The following is a 21,082-nucleotide window of genomic DNA, read 5'->3' on the forward strand; positions in this document are numbered from 1 at the left end:
AAGCATCCCATGTGTGCAGCAATACTGAGCAAGCAGATGAGACATGAGATGACCCAACATACTTCTTCAGAACCTCAAGTTCACAGACAAAACAAAGGCTGTAGAGAAGGCATTTGCAGGATTGCTGGGTTTAAAACACACACATATACATACACACCTTAAGACTTAGCACAATCAGCGTGTGAAAGAAAAGCTGCCTAGAAAAACAAGAAAGACATTTTCTGAGATGACTCTGATCCTGTACTCAAATTATTGGCTTAAATGTACTTGCCTTTAAAGGCTTTGTATCTATAATAACTGCTCTCTATTGTCCTTGCTAACGAAGTATTATTTTCACCTTATTATTACTAATCTTTTCTTTGTCAGTAACCACACCTGGTTTTATCCCCCAAAAACGGTGCAGTAAATATTTGTCCTTTGTGGTAACACAATGCATAATTTAGTTAATCTAGGCTATCTTTCCGTGCGAGGTGACTGTTTCTATATTATGAAATGTGTTCACGGTCGAGTGAGATCCATGCCAGATGCCTGGAAGGCAGACGGAGAGCCGCTTACCAAGCTTGTAGCTGCTTCGAACCCACCTTGACATGACTCTGTAGCCGCTCCTACACCCGGGGTATTACTCATGTGAACTTGGCCTCCGAATCAGAGCCACACCTTCCTCTTACCGCCACGGCCTTTACGAAGATAACGCGACTTCGTCAGGCCGAAGGGCCCACCCACGGCCCCCAAGGAAAGGACTGGAAAGAACAGGAACTGCAGTTCCCATGCGAGAACTTGGTGTCACTGCCAGCATTACCTGTATGAAGTCCAGAAACGTCAGGGGCAGCAAGTCGTCCATGTGCCCGATGTCTTTGGAGAAGCGGTTCAAAATCCCTCCTACAACAACAGGATGCGAGACATTACTCACTTCCCCAGGCCGGCCCTTTAAGAGAAACGATTCACAGACAAGTCAAAACATTTGAAACGTATATGTATTTAATGTATCACGCGTTCATACAAAATAAGCCGATGTCAGCTGTGAAAAAAAAGAAAACAGGATGATACCCAAAGAGAAACAAAAATACCACCAACGGCAGTGGGCAGGGAGTTGAAATTTGGTCGACTTTTGATAAAATGGAGGTGAAAAAAACGTTACAGCGGTACAGGGAAGGGTTGGTGGATTTTAGAACATTCCCTCCTTTTAGATGCCATCTAGGATGCCCATTCGGGGGCTGAGTTGGTAAATAAACAATTGCAAAATACATAAACTGACCCCCAATTGTTATACTAATTTTGCGTTAGTAATCAGAATTTTGCTAAGTGGTATTTTTTAAACAGATGTAATTATAACCTCTCTTTTTCCCCTCCTCAGGATGGTTCACAGCATCTCACATTTTGGCAAATGTTGGAATCCTGCCATTCTCCAGTTGTGAGTTTTCTACTAGGATTATAAGTTGCTTTTTTCACCAAGTGTGACACAGACTCATTCTTAGATTTCCAACACAACCAGAGGAGTGTAGGCAGGAAAGAAGAAATATTACTTAATGATTAAAGGTGGTTTCTTATTACTCATTGTATATCCCTTCTCAGAATCCATGAGAACAGGACATCCTAAAGGCTTGAGAACTGGAATGTGAGAACAAACTTTCAATAAATATCTAGTCTTTTAAATGATAAGATTTTAAAGAAATGGAAGCTACACACACACACACACACACACACACACACACACACACACAGCCTATTTTGGTGTAAGCAATTCCTAAGAAATGCGTTTGTCTAGGTCCCTGAACTTCTTTTGTACTGGAGGCTTCAGGAAGCCAGCCTGCAGGGGAGATGTGTCAGAAGTGACTTCCTCCCAGGCCCTTCATACTAAGCTACAACTGGACGCTGAATGGCCAGAGGCTGGCAGCCGAGCCTCCACTGCCAGGAAGCAGGGAAGCCCAGGGTCACTCAAGCAAAGAGCTGGAACAACTGAAGGCTTCGCTAGGCCACCGTGACACTCCCAGGCCTCCATTTTCCTGACTCAGGTGTAGGAAATATAGACTCCAGAAAACAGCTTCTTATAGTGACACTTTTGGTAGGCTGGGTGACAGCTTTTCTGAGCCTCTAATAATACCTCCTTGAGAGGGTGATTCTGAGGATTAAATGGGCTCATGCACGTGAAAGAACCTAGTCGCAATGCCAGGTACATTATCAGGTGCTCAAAACCAAACACCAAGGTAAGAGAATTGCTGTTACCCACGGGATCGGCAGCTAGTCTCCTGAGAAAGTCTGACAACCAGGCACTGTCAGGTCAACCTGTTAAAATGCACATTCAGTAGCTTCAGGCTGGAGCTGAAGATTCTGCGTTTCTAGCTCACTTGGCGGGGTGGGGGGTGACGCCCTTGCTGCTGCTCTCCAGACTACACTTCGAGGGGCCAAAGGTTAAGTGGTTGTTTGACCAGTTGTGCTTTAGAAACATTAAAATTAGACGGGCAATTTCCCACATATTCTTACAGATTTTGTGGACTACCTAGTTACTTAACTTCCCAAAGTATCAATACCAAGATAAGAAAAACACGCATCTAAAAACGCTAAAAGACACAGTTTAAAACACTGGTCATTTTTTCAAAGGAAAAGTACCGCTTTTCAACATAGGACTCAGAACACTGCAAAAGTATGGTTCAGCTTAAAAAATACTGAAACAGGGGCGCCTGGGTGGCGCAGTTGGTTGAGCGTCCGACTTCAGCCAGGTCACGATCTCGCGGTCTGGGAGTTCGAGCCCCGCGTCAGGCTCTGGGCTGATGGCTCAGAGCCTGGAGCCTGTTTCCGATTCTGTGTCTCCCTCTCTCTCTGCCCCTCCCCCGTTCATGCTCTGTCTCTCTCTGTCCCAAAAGTAGGTAAACGTTGAAAAAAAAAAAATACTGAAACCAATGGGGCGCCTGGGTGGCTCAGTCGGTTGAGCGTCCGGCTTCGGCTCAGGTCACGATCTCGCGGTCCGTGAGTTCGAGCCCCGCGTCAGGCTCTGTGCTGATGGCTCAGAGCCTGGAGCCTGTTTCGGATTCTGTGTCTCCCTCTTGCTCTGCCCCTCCCCTGTTCATGCTCTGTCTCTGTCTCAAAAATAAACGTTAAAAAAAAATTTTTTTTTTAAAATACTGAAACCAATACTCAAGTTGTTGTTGTTGTTTTTAAGATGAAAAAGCAACAGAGATGAATGATATGTGAAAATCATCCCCTTTACCTTCTACCAGAAGCAGGAGTCTTAGGGTCTGAGAGAACCAGATTGGCGCACAGCATAAAATACAAGGAGAACACAAACAACTGAGAAAAACCAACCCTCCCAACACAGCTACTACAATAAGTGAACTGAACTGGATGTCAAAGACTGTCAAAACCCTAAACTCTTCACCAGGAGGCAGAGTCCAGAAAATGTGAGATTAGAAGAGTCAATAAATTACTTCTGTGCTCCAAGAAACAATTAACGGGACGAATGGTGTTTGCAGACTATTTCATCTGGCCCTGCCATAGACTGTTACAGTCAGAGCTGTGATTTCAAGTTCATGGCCTCATAGTTCTAAACTTTTCTCAAAGGTCCCCAAATCAAATCCGTATGATGAATTCCCTTCACACACATGCCATGCCTCTGCATCCAAATGGCATCTGGCCTGCTGGAACATCTCCAGGGATGTAGAGGGAAAGGGGATTCATGATAAGGAAGGGGAGCCCAATCCATTTGCAGATTCTGTTCTGTTAGGCAGGGCTTTCTTACATTAAACCGAATCTTGCCTTCCTAGAACATGCAACCCTCTGCTTATTCTGCTCTTAGAGCCACATGGAATGAATCTAATTTCTCTTGACGTGACAGCCCTTCAAATGCTCGAAGAAAGTTACTCATATCCTTTCCAGAGTGAGTCCCCAGTGCCTCAATTAGCCCTCATGCAGCACAGTGTCCCATCTTGGCCATCGTGTTCTGCCCAGACTCAGATGGCCGGTCTCAGTGAATGCCTTGTGCCCCTGATTAAAATCAATAGCTCAGGCATCATTTAATTACCTTGGGGCAGACACATAACACCATCTTCCCTACTCTGCACAGGATAAATAACCTATCTTGAGGCCAACAAGCACAGTCCATTCTGGTGGCCAGATCGCATTTTAGACTCACATATAATGAAAATCCACATTGCACAGGTAAATTCGGGGGAACAACTGGGCAGTATGTATGAACAACTTTAAGAGTGCATCCCTTGCCTGGGTGGCTCTGTCGGTGAGACATCTGACTTCGGCTCAGGTCATGATCTCACAGTTTGTGGGTTCAAGCCCAACGTGAGGCTCTGTGCTGACAGCTCAGAGCCTGGATGGAGCCTACTTCAGAATCTGTGTCTCCCTCTGTCTCTGCCCCTCCCCTGCTTGCACTCTCTCTCTCAAAAATAAAATAAACATTAAAAAATTTTTTTTCTTACGGGGCGCCTGGGTGGCACAGTCGGTTGGGCGCCGACTTCAGCTCAGGTCACGATCTCGCGGTCCGTGAGTTCGAGCCCCGCGTCAGGCTCTGGGCTGATGGCTCAGAGCCTGGAGCCTGCTTCCGATTCTGTGTCTCCCTCTCTCTCTGCCCCTCCCCTGTTCATGCTCTGTCTCTCTCTGTCTCAAAAATAAATAAAACGTTTAAAAAAAAAATTAAAAAAAAATTTTTTTTTCTTTAAAGAATGGATCCCTTATGACCTAGAAATTCCATTTCCAGGGAGTGAATAAAAAATGCATCGAATATGTTCAATGTGGGTTATTCAGCAAGTGAGACGTAGGAACTTGAACAGTAAGTCTGAAACAAGTGTTTAATGTATTAGGTGCAATTTAAATTTTTTTTATCAGTGCTCTTTTTCTACAGTAACTATGTATGACTTATGTAAGGAAGTAAGTTGCGGAGGGGAGAGAAAGGCTGGGAACAAAGGGCAGGGTGGGCAGAGACCTCCCTTGAAGTCCACACCACCAGAGAACCAACCAGGGTCCTCCTAACTGTTCTGTCCATAAGACAGGAGCTCAGGAAAGAGGTCATCAAACTTGTCCAAATACAAACTTTTAGCGATCTTATTTTAAGAATGGACTCTACAGTCTGAAGTGGAGTCAACCACCTATTAGTCAGTGGAGTTCTGACATCTCTGTCATACCCAGGATACCTCAGCCTCCTTATAACCAAACTATAATGTGAAACTTCGAAGCTCCCAGGTCTAATGTGGGCCCTATTCTTTTCATGTGTTCTTTTTAATTTTTTTTAATATATATTTTTGAGAGACAAACAGCATGAGCGGAAGGAGGGCAGGGCAAGAGGGAGGGAGACACAGAATCTGAAGCAGGCTCCAGGCTCCAAGCTGTCACCACAGAACCATGAACTGTGAGATCATGACCCGAGCTGAAGTTGGATGCTTAAATGACTGAACCACACAGGCACTTCTTTTTATTTTTTTAAACAAAAAAAGAAGGCATGTTTAGGTATCATAAAATATTGAGATTTATTGAGGTATATATTTTACATCATATAATATTCACCCGTTTCAGGAATACAATTCAATGAATTTAAGTAATGTTACTGAGAAATACAACCATCGCCAAAGATTAGCTTGAAAACATTTTTGTTCCCCTAGTAGGTCCCTCATGCCATTTACAATGACTTCCTGTTCCCACTCCTAGCCTCAAGCAACAACTAATCTTCTTTCTTTCTCTATAAATTTGCCTTTTTGGGACATTTCATACAAATGGAATCATACAGTATGTTGTCTCTTGTGTCTGAATTCTTTTACTGAGCCCAACATTTCTGGGTCCATCCATGCTACACAGTATGTCAGTAGTTCCCTCTTTTTTTTTTTTTAATGTTTGTTTATTTTTGAGAGAGACAGAGAGATTGTGTGAAGGAGGGGCTGAGAGAGAGGGAGACAGAAGATCTGAAGCAGGCTCTGAACTAACAGCAAAGAGCTCGATGTGGGGCTCAAACCCACAAACTGCGAGATCGTGACCTGAGCCAAAACCAGGAGTCAAGATGGTTAACCAACTGAGCCACCCAGGTGCCTCAGTAGTTCCTTTCTTCTGATCTGTATTCTTTGGCACCGAAGTGGTCATGAACATTGGCACAGAAGGCCCCATCAGGCCATGCCACACCTGACCTAAAGGGTGAAAGTAGATGTGTTTCATGAGGAGCTCCTGGATATTTGGAACTTCTTTCCAGTGCTCATGTGTAGCTTCATGGAAAACTCTACAACCTAATTATTTGGATAAAAATCGGCCACTGGTTGAATAGCCCTGCGGAGTCAGAAACGAGGAGCGCTGGGTCTGGGCCGGCTTATGAGTGTGGTGGAGCGCAGAGGGCAGGGTGGGGAGAACAAGCAGAACCGCTGGCCGGTGAGAAGGGGGAGCTAGCGCCTGCAAGCAGCCTGTGGCCAAGAGAGGCCACGGTCTCTCCAAAAGGGCAGAGAGAACGGACCCGTACCTGGCAGGTACAACGCATCGCGATGGGGTGGAGACGAGCGTTCGGTGGAGCCCAGAGACGGTCCCCAGGCTGAAAACTTGTGTGCGGCATGAGGGAGCAGGACGAGCATGGACTTTCTGCATCATTCTGCGCAAACCAGTGCAGCCGAGACAAGCACAAGAACAGGAGTGGGAACTAAGGAAGTTTGGGAACTCAGTGTTTCCATCACCTCTGGTGTCAGAACAGGTCGTTGACACGGCGGCTGCTGCAGGAATGGCCTGAAGCGCAGCAGGAATCAGGAAACCGTCAGCGGGAAACACGCAAAGTGCTTGTCCTCTGACACCCGGTAGCCACCGGTCTTTAAGCAAGTCCTGCGGTGCCCGCTTACACACGACCCCTCATCTGTGAACAGGAGATGAGAATACTTGCCTCCACCGCACCACAGGATAAACGAGACTGCGCTTGTGAAGGTGCCCTCTCAATTGTGATGTGGCAGGGTGTCGTCCGCGTTATCAACAGGGGATTTTACAGCTTTTAGGAGGCACGAAAGGTCACCAGGGCTAGTAATTTCCAAACCACGTCTTGTCAAGAGTCTGAGATTGCACAGAGGTGCCTGGAAGAAGGAGGTGGCAGAGGGGGCGGAAGCCAACCTCACTCAGCTCCAGACACCCCACCCTTCCCCAAGCTGCCCCTAAACAGGCTCCCTTCCATCATCTGGACACACAGACAGGGGCGGCCTTGGAAGAAAGGGTTTTGAAGCTAACAGAGACGTTCAAACCCCTACAGATGAAGCTCCTTGTGACAGAGAGGAGGACCCGCGGTCCAGCCTTGCTCAGGGTGACACAGTGATATTTCATAAGGGGAGGTGTTCCTGCCAAGCCATCCTGAGATTTCCACACATCAGAAAAAGGAGACATGACAAAGTCTACTTTCTTCTAAGGACACAGCCATGGACCACCTTTCTCTTTTCCTGGTTCTCTTCCTAAACTCTACTCACTTTCCTTCTAATGACTTCCTGTTTGCTTATGCATATCAAATCTTATCTCCATTCCTGATCTTCCAGGGCTTCCTTGGGGCACTTGGGTGTCCTACAAAACATCTTAAATTCGACACATCTAAACTGAACAGAAGCCTTTGAGGTTGACCCACAAATCCCCACGTCCAACTTTTCCAAATTTGCCTTAGACTTCTGCCCAAACACCAGCGTGAAAACTTTTAAGTCATCTTGACTTATCTCTACCTCACATAAATTACTAGCAGGACCTAACTTTGCATTTAAAATAGTCCGATGGAGATCCTCAATTTTTTTATCTGGCAAATCCAATCTGTCAAAGCTTTTAGGAACAGTGATGCAAGAAGGGACAGAAGAGAGGAACCCTCCTGGCCTCCCATCCATCACACCCAGCTGCATTCTTGCTCTCATGGGGGCCTTCCCTCTCTCCCACTCACCCGCCAAGAAGGCCCTCCCTCCTTGCTCAGTTCCATCCGTCCAAATTTCTCAGCCCTTTCTCCTCCATGAAACCCTTGCTGACAAACGCAGCTCCTAGACATGTGCCGGTCACTCGACCTCCTCCATCTTTATCGGACAGGCTCAGGAGACCCGGGCCACCCTCTGAGGAACCCGCCACAGGCCTGGCCACAGTTAACAGACCCAAGGGGCATGGGGTGACTGAGCCACTGACTAGCTGAGAACCTCGAGGCCAGAGAGAGAAGCAGGAAAGTGGGACAGACTCCTCACCCAAGCCGAGGAGCCTGGGTACATGCAGGAGCCCCAAGACAAAGGGCCCAGCTCCTGGGAAAGTGGGCCCTGCTTCGGCTCCGTGGGATGCCTGCTTCCTTGCAATCAAACTTTTGAACTTGGGTGGACCCCGTCCCTGTCATCCCAAGCGCCCTGACTAGAACTGTCACCATAGGTCCAATGAGAGATTTGCTTACTAAAATTAGGGAAATGATAGATTTTGTAAAGTTTAACGTTCAAATTCCTAATTACCCTTTTAGGTAACAAACGCTTTATTTATTGTAATCATTTTAGCAGAACCTCTTTCATGTGAACTACAGATTTTCTGTCTTTGCAAACAAAAGATACAGAGCATAAAATACTCTTTTCTTGACAACCCAGGATGAACATTCTGAACGTCGATGGTCTGACGGTTTCTAAACACGGCGCTGTCTTCTGGGGCTGCTTGAGGTTACCTGAGACACACTCCTGCACCCCCTGCACACCATGGTTCTAGATTACAGAGCTTTCAGCCGACACATTTTGCTGCTGTACAGAGCCTGCCTCTGACCTCCACTCTTACTTTTAGCGACGAGGACTGCGGCGACCCCGCAACCGAGCAGGGCCTGAAATAGCACTCAATACGCCCTCAGCAAAGACATAAGCAATTTTCACGGTCTAAGGCACAGTTTTTCTGACACTTTATTTGATGACAGACTATTCCAGCTTGCTTCCAGATTCCCTCTAGAGTCTGGGGATATTCTCGGAATATCTCATAAATCCATTCAGCGGTCTAACTGCTTTTCAAGTATATTAGTCCTACATTCACAGCTAGGCTATACACCCTCTGTAAACAGAAACCACATTTCACACACGACCTATATAACAAAATGTCAAGTGCCCGGCGGGTGCCCAAACGGGATTTGCTAATAAAATGCCATAAACCCAGTGACTTTCCAACCTTTTTTCTTTTTTAAAGACGGACTCTTACACAAAAACATAAACAAATGTATAAAATAAAGGTCAGGAAAGCAGCTCACACTAAAGACAGATGGTGAGACCTGGAACCCACTCAGTGGCCTCTTCCTGCATGTCAATCAAGGGACACAATCAGAGGTGCGTTTTGGTCATGAGGGATCATACTGATGCTCTTGTCTTCTTTGAGCTATGAACACGTCAGCAAACTCACCAGGACGTTGAGAGCGGATGAGTCTCTGAGTGGCATCAGATCAGAAACAGCCCAACACTCATCAGAACAATGCTTCCCAAACTTTAATCTGTACACAAATCTCCCACAGACCCGGTCAAAATGTAGATTCTCAAGAGCTACGGGTGCTGCCTGACATCCTGTGTTTCTAACAGCTCCCGGGTGATGCTGGTGCTGCTGGCCCATGGATCACTCTCTGAGTAACAAGGAAGAATCTGGAAAGTTCCTTCTGTCTCAAGAACCTGCGTGATAACCTTGTCACCTTTACAAGCGTAATTACTGCCCTTTTAAATTCCTTTTTCAAATGTTCATTTTTTATTTTGAGAGAGAAAGAGAGTGTGTGTGCGCCTGTGATCAGAGGAGGGGCAGAGAGAGGGGAGAAAAGGAGAGACTCCCAAGCAAGCTCCATGCTGTCAGCGCAGAACCCAACCCGGGGCCTGATCCCACAAACTGAGAGATCACGACCTGAGCCGAAATCAAGAGCCAGACACTTAACTGACAGAGCTCCCCCTCCAGGCGCCCCTAAATTCCCTTCTTTACCTTCAAGAGCTAAAGACCATTTGTCTCTTTTTCTATTCACACAAATTAAATTAGAACACAGGCATCCTTATGACAGGGGGTTCTGTTTTATTCACTGCTGTTTCCCCGGGGCCTGACTGATGCCTAGCACATACAAAGCGCTTGCACATATTCTGAATGAATACATAAAACAAGTCCTTCTGCTATAAGTAACAAACGGTTTGTTTTCAAATTTCCGTCTCTTTATTTCAAGTGCTTGATATTTCACACAGTCTTTTTTGGCAGTGTTTTCCCATCTGGGGAAATTTATGTTGCAACATGAAGTGTCTGCTTTGTCATACTTGTCACTTTCCTTGTGCCGCTGTTGAACCAATTTGTCTGTGCTCCTTCAAAGGGTGTCTGAAATTTCCACTTGCAGAACGAGTTTTGGGTACAGCAATTTACAGAAGCCAACGTTGACACCAGGAAAGCACTAGAAAGTGAAGGAACCCAGTGTCTCAGAGGTGGAAGAGGGGAAGGGGACGGAGTCCACAGGGGCGGGCGGGGGGCAGCTGACAGAGAAGAAAGAGGGATGGCTGTGGAGCAGACGGATGTCACGTGAGGCCGAGGAAGCAGGTGGCGGAGGGCAGGTAGGAAGGGCGGAAGGAACATGCACACAGCAGAGGGGACACAAGGCACAGGTATGGGAAGGCCCCAAGGAAAAAGTGCTGGCCTGTCCATGGCCTCAGCTTATGGAATTTCTATAAAGCCAGGAATTTCCCCTAAGAGCTCAAAGGTAAAATCACACAAGAGACAGCATTTAATGTGAATGGCAGCCTTCAAAAGGTGCATCCTTAACTCACAGCATCTTCTTAAGGCACTGAATGTGGCACCCAAGAGGTGCCTGAGAGGGTGACTTTAACCCCACACCGAGGGAGAAGCCTACTGTTCCCTATGGATAGCCCCTCAGAGGGCCCTTCATCCTCGTCACAGCAGATACCGGATAAACGCACCTCTAGTTGCTGGCTTTCCTCTGCCCTCCCTGACTACTTGCTTACATGCCAGGAAAAGATGAACTGAGGTCCTGGGAGCAGGTCCAAGGTGTGTCTCCTGCTCGCTCTAGTGGCAGCAGTTGAAAGAGTCAGGGAAAGGGGCACTGGGTGACTCAGTCAAACATCTGACTCTTGGTTTCAGCTCAGGTCAAGATCTCATGGTTTGTGAGATCAAGTCCAGCACTGGGCTCTGTGCTGACAGCATGGGACCTGCTTGGGATTCTCTCTCTCCCTCTCTCTGCCCCTCCTCAGCTCTCTGTCTCTCTCTCAAAATAAATAAATATCAATTTTTTAATAATAAATAAATTTAATAAATTTATTAAAAAAATAAATTTTTTAATAATAAATATTAATTTAATAAAAAAAAAAAAGACTAGGGAAAAGCCACAGGTATATAAACCTAAGGGATATACCTGTCTGCCCGGTGTTTGCCTGTCACCTAATGTTCTGGGATTTTTAAATCTCCTGGGAGTTGAGACAGAATCAGGACTGCAGTAAATCAACTAGGGATCTCAAGTTCTCCTCTAGTGATATAAAAACATGCCTTTCTACTTAGGTCATGACCTCACCGATTCTTGAGTTTTAGCCCTGCTTCTGTTGCCCTGCTGTCAGCACAGAGCCTGCTTCAGTTCCCCGATTCATGCATGCTCTCTCTCTCAAAAACAAACCTATTTTTTTTTTAAGTATAAAAATGTGCCTTTCTAGAATAACCACGCTGCATTGCCAAAGTCCAGTGGTCACCTGCCTTGTCATATAATTAAGACATTAAAAATAGTTAAAACTAGTTGAAATTAAAAATTTCAAGGTTTCATTACATAACTTGACAGACTGGGGGGAATGAGTTTCAAAAGGATGGGTGTGTTCTTTCTTTGCCTAATGGGATCGTTCTCATCTCTTTTCCCTGGAAGACAGCAGGTGGACTGTCCAAACAAGATGACTTATAAAATCCCACTGTCTTCGAGACCAAGGGCAGTATTACCATCTGTTTTCTATACACACCTTCAAGTCTGCCTCCAGGTCACCACATTCTTACTCTGTACCCTACCCGCTGGTAGCCAACCAAGGAAAATATCTTTAACCCCTACTCACTGCTTGCCATTTAGGTTTAAAACCTGTTTGGCGTCTCTGGGGGCATTTTATAATCTAACTTGGAAGCAGGTTAACAGGACACACAGACATGAGTGCGGTGTCTGCAGTGACCAAGAACGCCATGAGCACACACCCAGAGAGCAGGGAGCATGCAGAAGGCAGCAGCACAGGGTGTCACCAGATGATGTGAGTTACAGGGTCAGCCTGACAAGTTTTCATGGTGGAGTCACCGCCCGACAACATGGAAGGAGGGCAGAGAAGGGGCTGATGGAGAATGGAGTTCGTCCAGGTAGGGGGAATGACATGTGTGAGGACTAAGAGGTGGGACAGGCAAAAGGAAGACAAATATTTGCCTAGTTGATAGGAAGAGCATGACCGAAGGTGTGCGGAGATAGGAGAGCGCCTGGGTGCCAGGACTGGGAAAATCCAGATGTTGGGGAAGCTGCAGTGAAAATTCCCTGTGGTCAGAAAGAGATCTAGATGCTCTCTTTCATCAGGGCCTCTTCAAAGCCACGACTGTAAGGAAGAAGTGCTGGCACAGGGAAGAAGTGGAGTCAGGATGGAGGGACGTCTTACATATCCAGCCCAGGCTGGGAAAATGTCTGATGAGTGCTACAGAAGATGTCCCGGGACCAATTCTGTTCCAGGCTCTATATGCACAGACAACCCCCCACACTGACTCATCCCAGAGCCTTGTGCTACACATCAGAGATGTAGTCAGGATTTCCTCCTGTGGTTGTTTTGGTTCATCTATGCTTAGTTTCTAGAATGCCACCACCCACTACCACCACCTGGGCACCAAGTAAGTGCTGGAAACTGTGAAGCACGCCATACCCATCATCTCAAAACCATATGCAAGATACAGTCCCTATTTTACAGATGAGACAGAAAGAAATTAACTCAAGGACACTCAGCTGTAAGGTAGGCAAGCCAGGACTCATGCCCAGGGTGACAGAGATCCAGACAGTTCAAGGCAACATATCAATGACACGGAGTTACTTTACTGGACACGTTCGAAAGCTCTACTAAGCATCCACTGATAAGGATGAACCCATAAAGTTACAGGCAGGGCCAGTATAAAGTGTGATGACCAAACCAGGCTCATCCTGACTGGCTAACGCCTGCTCTACTACATGCGAAACACTTTGAGTATCAGTCCCGATTAAAAGAGTTCCAGGAATTCTCTCTTGGCTAACCATAATTAAAGTAAATCATTTAAAATAACTCCACCTCAAAATTAAATTACATAAGTTACTGTAAGCTGAATGAAAAGACTAACAAGGGAGCAAATGAACGAGAAAATGGAATGAGGACACCGAGTCTAATAAAACACAGGACTGATCAGGAAAAGTCCAGGGGTTTGAGATCCACCCCATCCCAAACCTTAACCGGTTGTGTGGCCCTGGGGCAAGTCAAACTGCCTACTGAGATTTATGTGGAGAAATATGGTTAGGAAATTAACCTTGAAGGCGTGATATACCTCACAAACTGCCCCGGGAAACAATTTTGTTGCAGTATCCAGAAACGCTTTGCACAGTAAGTAATCATTATTTTACACACCTTAAGTATTGAGAAGCAAAACGCTGGAAAATAGATCAGGCTAACTCCTTCACCCCAGACCTCACACATACATCACGCAGAAGTGTGGCCTCACAGCCCACATATGGTCAGCGATGTACAGACCATTGGACAGCAACAGGTAGAAAAATCTCTCAGACAGGGAACCTGAAACACCATGGGTCTGACGAAAGCTATGAAGCCCTTTCCACTGGAAAATGCCCACTCAAAAGATCTGCGTGATTTCAGAAGATTGCTAAAGCATGAACTATAGGAAGTGAAAGGGCCATGGAGTTAAGTGGCTCAGTTAGGAACCTCTGATTCTAAGAAAACAGGAAACCACCAATCACTTGACTTCTCCTGCCATAGGAACGCACGACTCTGTCTCCAGGAAGGATTTTTTCCTGGCCCAAGGTACCCTGTCGTTCAAGGCTGGGTGCATAGTGTCTACTTACTGTCTCCAGAGGCATGAGCACTGGGGGGGGGGGGGGGGGGGGGGGTGGTGGTAAAAACATGGAGCAGTCTCACCCCTGGGATGTGTTTCCACAGAGGTGGTGATAGCAATACCTGTTCATGAAGCATTCACCTTGGCAAAGAAGCCCCTCTTCCACAAAGGCAAGTGTGAGATCCAATAGCTGAGAAAACCCTGACTGGAAATTACCCTTCAACATGCAAAATCAACTCTTCCCATCTCCAACACACATACCAGTTATACGTAATGCTCAAAAATAGGACAGCAAAACGTCTGGTGTGAGAACGTGACTAAACTTGAAGACAATGGGCCCTCCCACTCCCCACCCTATGTAAAGTAACTGAAGGTGTGCTGGAGACAGATCAACCAACACCCAAGTCTCCTCTGCGGCACATCATTTTAATATCCGGGAACCACCAACAGGTGTTACACAAAACTGGCTGGGCTGTGTTGAAGGTAAATGGACCTTTGTCTTAAAAAAAAAAAAAAAAAGAAAAAGAAAAAAATTAAGAAGGAAAGGGAGGAGAGGGAGGGGAGGGAAACCATTAAAAAAAGGGAAAGGAATCATTTTCAGCTACTTTATTACATCTTTTAACAATTCAGAAAAAGTTGTCAGAGCTGGAAATAAGGCTCTAAGTGTTATAATTCTACTGTCTTGCCAGTTACAAAAAGCTTAGGGTACATGCTACCTCTCAGCCGCACAACTGTCTTTTTTGCACGTGGAACTGAGACCTATCCAAGTACCTTCCCCCTTCCTATCCAGCTTCTGTCCTGTTCAGAAGGACACTGGTATAAACCAGTCATCCATCCGGTCCCTAAAACCAATAACCAGTTACCCCCGATCCTCATTCTTCTGGACTTTTCTGTAGCATCTCACATTCTAATAACCCTCTCTTTGAAATATGCATGTATGCTGGGGTGGAATTATTTTTCCCTGTAATATCCATCTCTTTACATTCCCGCTACCCTGCTCATTCCCCAAATACAACCACCACCCTTGTATTTTGAGGTTCTCACCTCTCCAAACTCTATTTCCCCACAATGGTCACTTCATCCCCTCTCTTGCTGTCAGCTCCTCCCCAAGGACAGACACGCCCAAACCAGAACCTGCCACTGCTGTCTTTTCTCTCCCTCCCCTCTTCACTGGCAATCATCCAGCTGGAGGTCTTCTCCCCTGGACATCTCATGCGTGTCCATGGGACGAACATTGTAACTGTGAACTGAGGAAGTCAATACACCTGCTTAACATGTCTAACATAGGCCAGTAAGAAACTCATAAAGAATGTTAACATAAAAGAAAAGCTTTCCAGACTTACACTATAAAGTCTGGGCTTCCCAAAACACTTTGATATATTAAGAGAAAAATTAAAACCCAGACTCTACTTGGATTTTTGATACTGAGGGACATTCCATGGGCTTTGAGAGCAGCCCCAGGAGTTGGCCTGTCAGCAACAAGGGGCAGAAAGGACGGAGCTGACTTCCACAGCACTGTGTGTGTTTTTACATCAAATAACTTAATCAGAACACAAACTGTTCTTAGATTTCTGCAGAGGTGTAATTAAATAACAATTCAATGCCAATTAATCACAGTCAAATAAGAGTCTGTCAGAGAAGAACTCTATACACACTAGAGGCTATTTAATGGTCAAATACTTGGCAGGAGCTTAGTTAAACAATGATTCATTAAACCCCCTCTGCCACACAATGGCCAGGCTGAATCAGAAGTGAAAGAATCGAAACTCTTTTGTTCTCCCATAAAAAGACATCAACCCTCTGTGCGTGATATTCTTTCCTTCCTCACTTAGCACGCTGCTCAAGTGCATGATTCAGACTGTGCGCGGCCGCTCCCAGGCACATGGGCGCGTGAGCCCTGGGGTCCCAGCACGCTAGCTAGGCAACTCTTTTCTTCCCGAGGGAAAAAGGAGAGAGCTGGACATTTGACCACCCCTCTGGGAAGCAGAGAAGCAGGGAAAAGAACAGCAGACTCAGAACCTACCTTCCAGCCCCAAGGAAAGGCCAGCATTGGCCATTTCGCTAGCGGCAGACGACTGCCCGCAATAAAAACCCTCGATCCACACAATTTGTCTGGCCAGCAAAAACGCGGTCAACATTTTTGGTTTCCTGCACCACCTACCTTATCAACTTGGTTCCTTTAAATTAAACATCCCTTTATAACACAACTGCCTGTGAAAACCGAGGTCCGTTTTAAGTTTGGTTGATAATTCCCAAAGACTTCTCATCACGTTTTCTCAGAGGGACTCTATTACCTTCCTGCAAGTTCATTTCTTCCTAAGGAGACTATCAAGAAAAACGACATAGCTCTGTAGGCTGGTTTTTGCCTACACTAGCATTACAAGTGCTTCCGTAGTCTCACTAATGCTGCTGTTTTTAAAATGCATGATTTTTGCCCCTCATTGTTGATTCAGATCTGAATTAGAGATCGCCGAGTTGGCTGAAAATGGGCTTTATGGTGTTATATTGCAGATACTGTCGATGATTCTATTTGTCTGTCTTCAGAGAGGAGTTTCCTAGACTGGCTTTGTTAAATGCTGGGTCATCACTCGTTTTACCAAGCATTTGAAAGTAAGATTTAAGAAATTAAAACATTAACTACATTTCTCTTTAAGAACAGAATATATACTACATCTTACTTTCCAAAGTAATGTTTCACAAAATAAAATTTTTTTGAATATCTATATCCTCTTCCCCCCACCCCCGCTGTTGCATTTATTATAATGAATCAAAGCTAAATATACATGACATGGTTTTCATGAAAAAGCTAAGCAACGTCATGGAAAACTCATTAGCAAAATGTATTTCAACTTTGCTCATAAACTGGGCAATAGGAAATAAAGATCCACTTTTACAGGGTCTTGTTGGATATAAAATATTAAATTCATATGCAGACTATAACAGTGAATGCAGGATATGCTATATAGTGCTTCAGTAAATACATAAACTATAAATCAAAATATGCAGTCTTAACACAGTAGCAAAAAAATAAAGCACTAAAAAACTGACTTTAATTATGAAAATTAAACCTATTTTTGTGATCCCTCTGACGTGAAACGCAAAATTTCTTCTATGGTGCTCAGATATAGCACACAACGATAAAGAGTCCGGCGTGTGTCTACTTCTCAGCTCAGCTGTGACACAGAATGATTTGCGGGGCGGTGGGGGGGAGGCACACTGCATCTGTACGTAAACGTACCATGGCAAAACAAATTTTCCTGCAAATATAAGCAGTTTTACAGTCTATCAAAGTGGTGCCAAAAAGTAGATTTATTCACATTAAGTGCTGACGGGAATGAAACATTTCAGCAGTAAATAAAGTACATTGTAACCCAATCGTCAAATCAATGAAGTCATTAAAAATAGACTATTCTTCAAGGAAATGGTAAGTTTAAGGGGGAAAAAAAAAAACCTTTGGTCGCAACAGAGGATGTATCTGCAACACGGCTGACAGTCACTGATCTGGACCCTCTCTCTTCTCGTCTACCTACAAAGAAACGTCTTTGAGTTCCTTATCTTTCTTCCTGTGTATTTAGGCATGTAAACTGCGACATGGCATTTCCAGCTTCCCCACAGGCATCCTATAAATACAAATAAGAAAATATGACCTGTTTTTTTCCTCCTCCTTCTTCTAGGCCCCAAACTGACAGAATATTATCACTTTTGTAGACTCTTGCAAATCGGCACAGTAGCGTTGGGCAGAAATGTGCTGAGATTATAATATCCATTTATCTAAACTGCCAGCATGTAACAAAATTCAGGTAGGGTGCTTGCCACCTAAATTAATTTACTACTTGAAAAAGACTTCTTATGCCAGGCCTGTCAAAAGGAAAACAGGAAAGGAGTTAAGAAACTGTAAATAAATCTAAACACGGTTCGCGTTTGATCTAATTTTCAAGTGTAGGATTAAAAAGGAGGAAGCGTGCCAAGAAAAGGCAACAGGAGGAGACTAGTAACAAAGAAGCCTGCACTCTGAGCACAGAAGCCGCACGAGGGACCCGCATGGCCAGCCTGCTTTCAGGAATGTGCTACCCAACCTTTCCAGGGGACCTGGCACTTGCTACACTGGTGCCCAAAGCCACCTCCTATGATTTACTAAAGAAGATAAAGGGTCTGACCACCTCACACCCATTGGGATGGCTACTAAAAAACAAAACAAACAAACAAACAAACAAGCAAACACACACACACACACACACACACACACACACACACACACACACACGCCAAAAAGATAAAACAACAAATGCTGGTGAGGATGTGGAAAAACTGGAGCCCTTGCACTGCTGGGTGGGAATGTGAAAAGATGCAGCCGCTGTGGAAAACACTATGGTAGCTCCTAAAGAAATTGAACAGAACTACCATATGATCCAGTAATTCCACTTCTGGAGATACACCCAAAAGGACCGAAAACAAGGTCTTAAAGAAATACTTGTACGCTCATGTTCATAGCAGCATTATTCACGATCGCCAGACACAGAAGCAGTTCCTAGTGGTCATCAATGGATGAATAAGCACACAATGCGGCACACACACATACACGTATGTACACAGGAATGTTATTCAGCCTACAGAAAGGACATTCTGACACATGCTGCAACATACATGAACTTTGAGGATATTACACTACATGAAATAAACCAGTCACAAAAGAAGGTATGCTATATGATTCTACTCATATGTGGTATCTGGACTAATCACGTTAACAGACAGAACGGTGGTTGTCACAGGCAAGGGTGTGTGTGTGGGGAGTTACTCTTTAATGGGGACAGAGTTTCAGTTAGGAAAGATGAAAAAATTTTGGAGATGGAGGGTGGTGACACAGTACAACAATATGAATGCACTTAATGTCACTGAATGTGCACTTCAAAATTGTTAAGATGGTCGGGGCGCCTGGGTAGCTCAGTCGGTTGAGCCTCTGGCTTCAGCTCCGGTCATGATCTCACAGTTCATCAGCTCAAGCCCCGCACCGGGCTGGCTGCTGTCAGCGTGGAGCCCACTTCAGATCCTCTGTCCCCCTCTGTCTCTGCCCCTCCCCCACTCGCATGTGCGTTTTCTCTCAAAAGTAAAAAATATATACATATTAAAAAATATACAGACTAAAAACTGGCTGGCCAATTTTTTAAAAAATGGTTAAGATGGCAATTTTATGTATATTTTACAATTTTTTTTAATTAAAAAAAAAAAAAAGGATTCAAACTGGAGGGCTATCCTTCCCACAGAATCCATTCTGTCACACTCATCTACTTCTGGTGACCTTGGTAGAATGGTTAACTCCAGGTGCACACTTAGCACCAGTGCACCAGGGCCAAAGAGGAGACACCTGTGGTGGCAGCCACTTCCGTCAAGACCCTGGTGAGGAAACGAGAGACATATGCAGAAGCCTCCTGGTCCCACCCAGACCGCAACACGGGAGAACCTGCTCTCCGCAGGGGGAGGAGAGCAGGGTGAAGTTGCACAGGGTGGACATGAGCAAAGGGAGAGGCTGCCTGCTGGTGGAAGAGTGGTGCCCGACAGTCACGAATGCCACCTACCTCAGGATGAAGGAGAGGAGAGAGCGTAGAGTGTGTTAATGTTTTAGTCCACAAAGCACCAGGTGACCTTTAGAAAGCATTTACCTTTCTCAAAAAGTATGTTACACAAATAAATATTCTTGGTGCCCCCATCTTGTCCATTCCCAACACCATGAGAAAACAGCCAAGATGCAAAAAATCAAATATAAATAAAGTTCAGCCCCACTGGATGACGTGGCTAAATCAGCACAAGTAGGAGTCCCTCAAAACCTGCCATTCTCTACAATTTCCAGTCAAGGACAGGCCCCTCAGAACCCTAAACAGGACCCAGGTTGGTCAACAACACCCAAAGGCAGTATTAAGAGCCTCTGAGAAGCGCTAATAGCCTTTGCCTTTTGTGAGCTTATATAACCTAAGAACAGGAAGCTAAGGGGAAACACCAATATAAAACAAAAGTGGATCTGAATGAAAGACAAGGGTGAACTATGTGTATTCTCTGCACTTCCGGGGCACGTGTCTTTTGGAATGAAAAGCAAAGACGAATACATCACTGGATCCAGAAAGGTGGTGATGGGCTAGTCCTGAGTTTAAAGAAGAAAAATACCACAAAACATTCCAGGGAAGAGTATCCACAAACACATATTGAGGGAAGTGTGATCCTGAGAATCATTTAAATGATGGAAAAGAGCCTTGAAGCTTAGTGGGCCAGAAGAGGGGAAAGGACCCTCCAAGCAAAGGCAGGGGCTGGAGAGGGGAGGAAGCAGCACCAAATGCCAAAGGGACCGCCACGCAAGGATTGCTCCCGGGATGCTTGGGCCTCTCTTTCAGAATACCCTAAAACCTGTTTGCAAGCATAATTCGTTCCTGAAACATGCCTGTAATCCAAAGCACTCGTATATCAAAGCGAATTTCAAGCAGTGGCTCAGTTGTGATCACGTGACATCTGTCATCACATACTACTCATAGTGCAAGACATCGCTCGTTTATCAAGTTAAAATTTATTGGAAGTGTTTGCTCGTCTTGTGGAACACTTGCAGAACAAGTTACAATAAGTGACTCCCAATCCAAGGTTTTACATATGTGTCATCAGTCCGGTTATGTCGAAACTGATGGACAGGATGGGATACAGGACCTAAATGACTAATCCAGGATAGAGACTCTTGTCCCCAGAGGTTCACTGCATGGAAGACATCACACGGCCTCAGCTTGTTTTGTTTTTTTATTTTAAAGAGAGAGCGTGCGCACAGGTGTGCTGGTGAAGGGCAGAAGAAGGGAGGATCTTAAGCTGGCTCCTCGCAGAGCAGAGGGTTTGATCCAATCAATGCAGAGTTCGATCCCACAATGCTGGGATCATGACGGGAGCCGAAATCAAGAGTCAAACGCTCAACCAATTTAGCCACCCAGGTGTCCCCAGGGCATCAGTTGTAATGCGTATTTTTAAAAGGCAGTAAGTAACATCATTAGCTAATTTGTTTTTTATCACAATAAAAAAATTAGCTAAATATCTTCTCCCTTATGCAGCAACTGTTTAAAAGCCTCTGAATAAG

General features: G+C 45.2%; 1 protein-coding gene across 5 annotated transcripts in view; it reads right to left on the reverse strand.

Moving 5' to 3' along the window:
* The window catches only part of ABCC4 (ATP binding cassette subfamily C member 4), a 262,716-nt gene that overhangs the window by 91,334 nt on the left and 150,300 nt on the right, over positions 1 to 21,082 (reverse strand). For all 5 annotated transcript variants that reach the window (XM_045480729.1, XM_045480750.1, XM_045480739.1 and 2 more), the window contains one exon: positions 800 to 879. In XM_045480729.1, the coding sequence (XP_045336685.1) occupies positions 800 to 879 (80 nt within the window). The remainder of the gene's footprint in view (positions 1 to 799; positions 880 to 21,082) is intronic.

Source organism: Leopardus geoffroyi, chromosome A1 (genome assembly GCF_018350155.1).
Source record: "Leopardus geoffroyi isolate Oge1 chromosome A1, O.geoffroyi_Oge1_pat1.0, whole genome shotgun sequence".
Lineage (NCBI taxonomy): Eukaryota > Metazoa > Chordata > Mammalia > Carnivora > Felidae > Leopardus > Leopardus geoffroyi.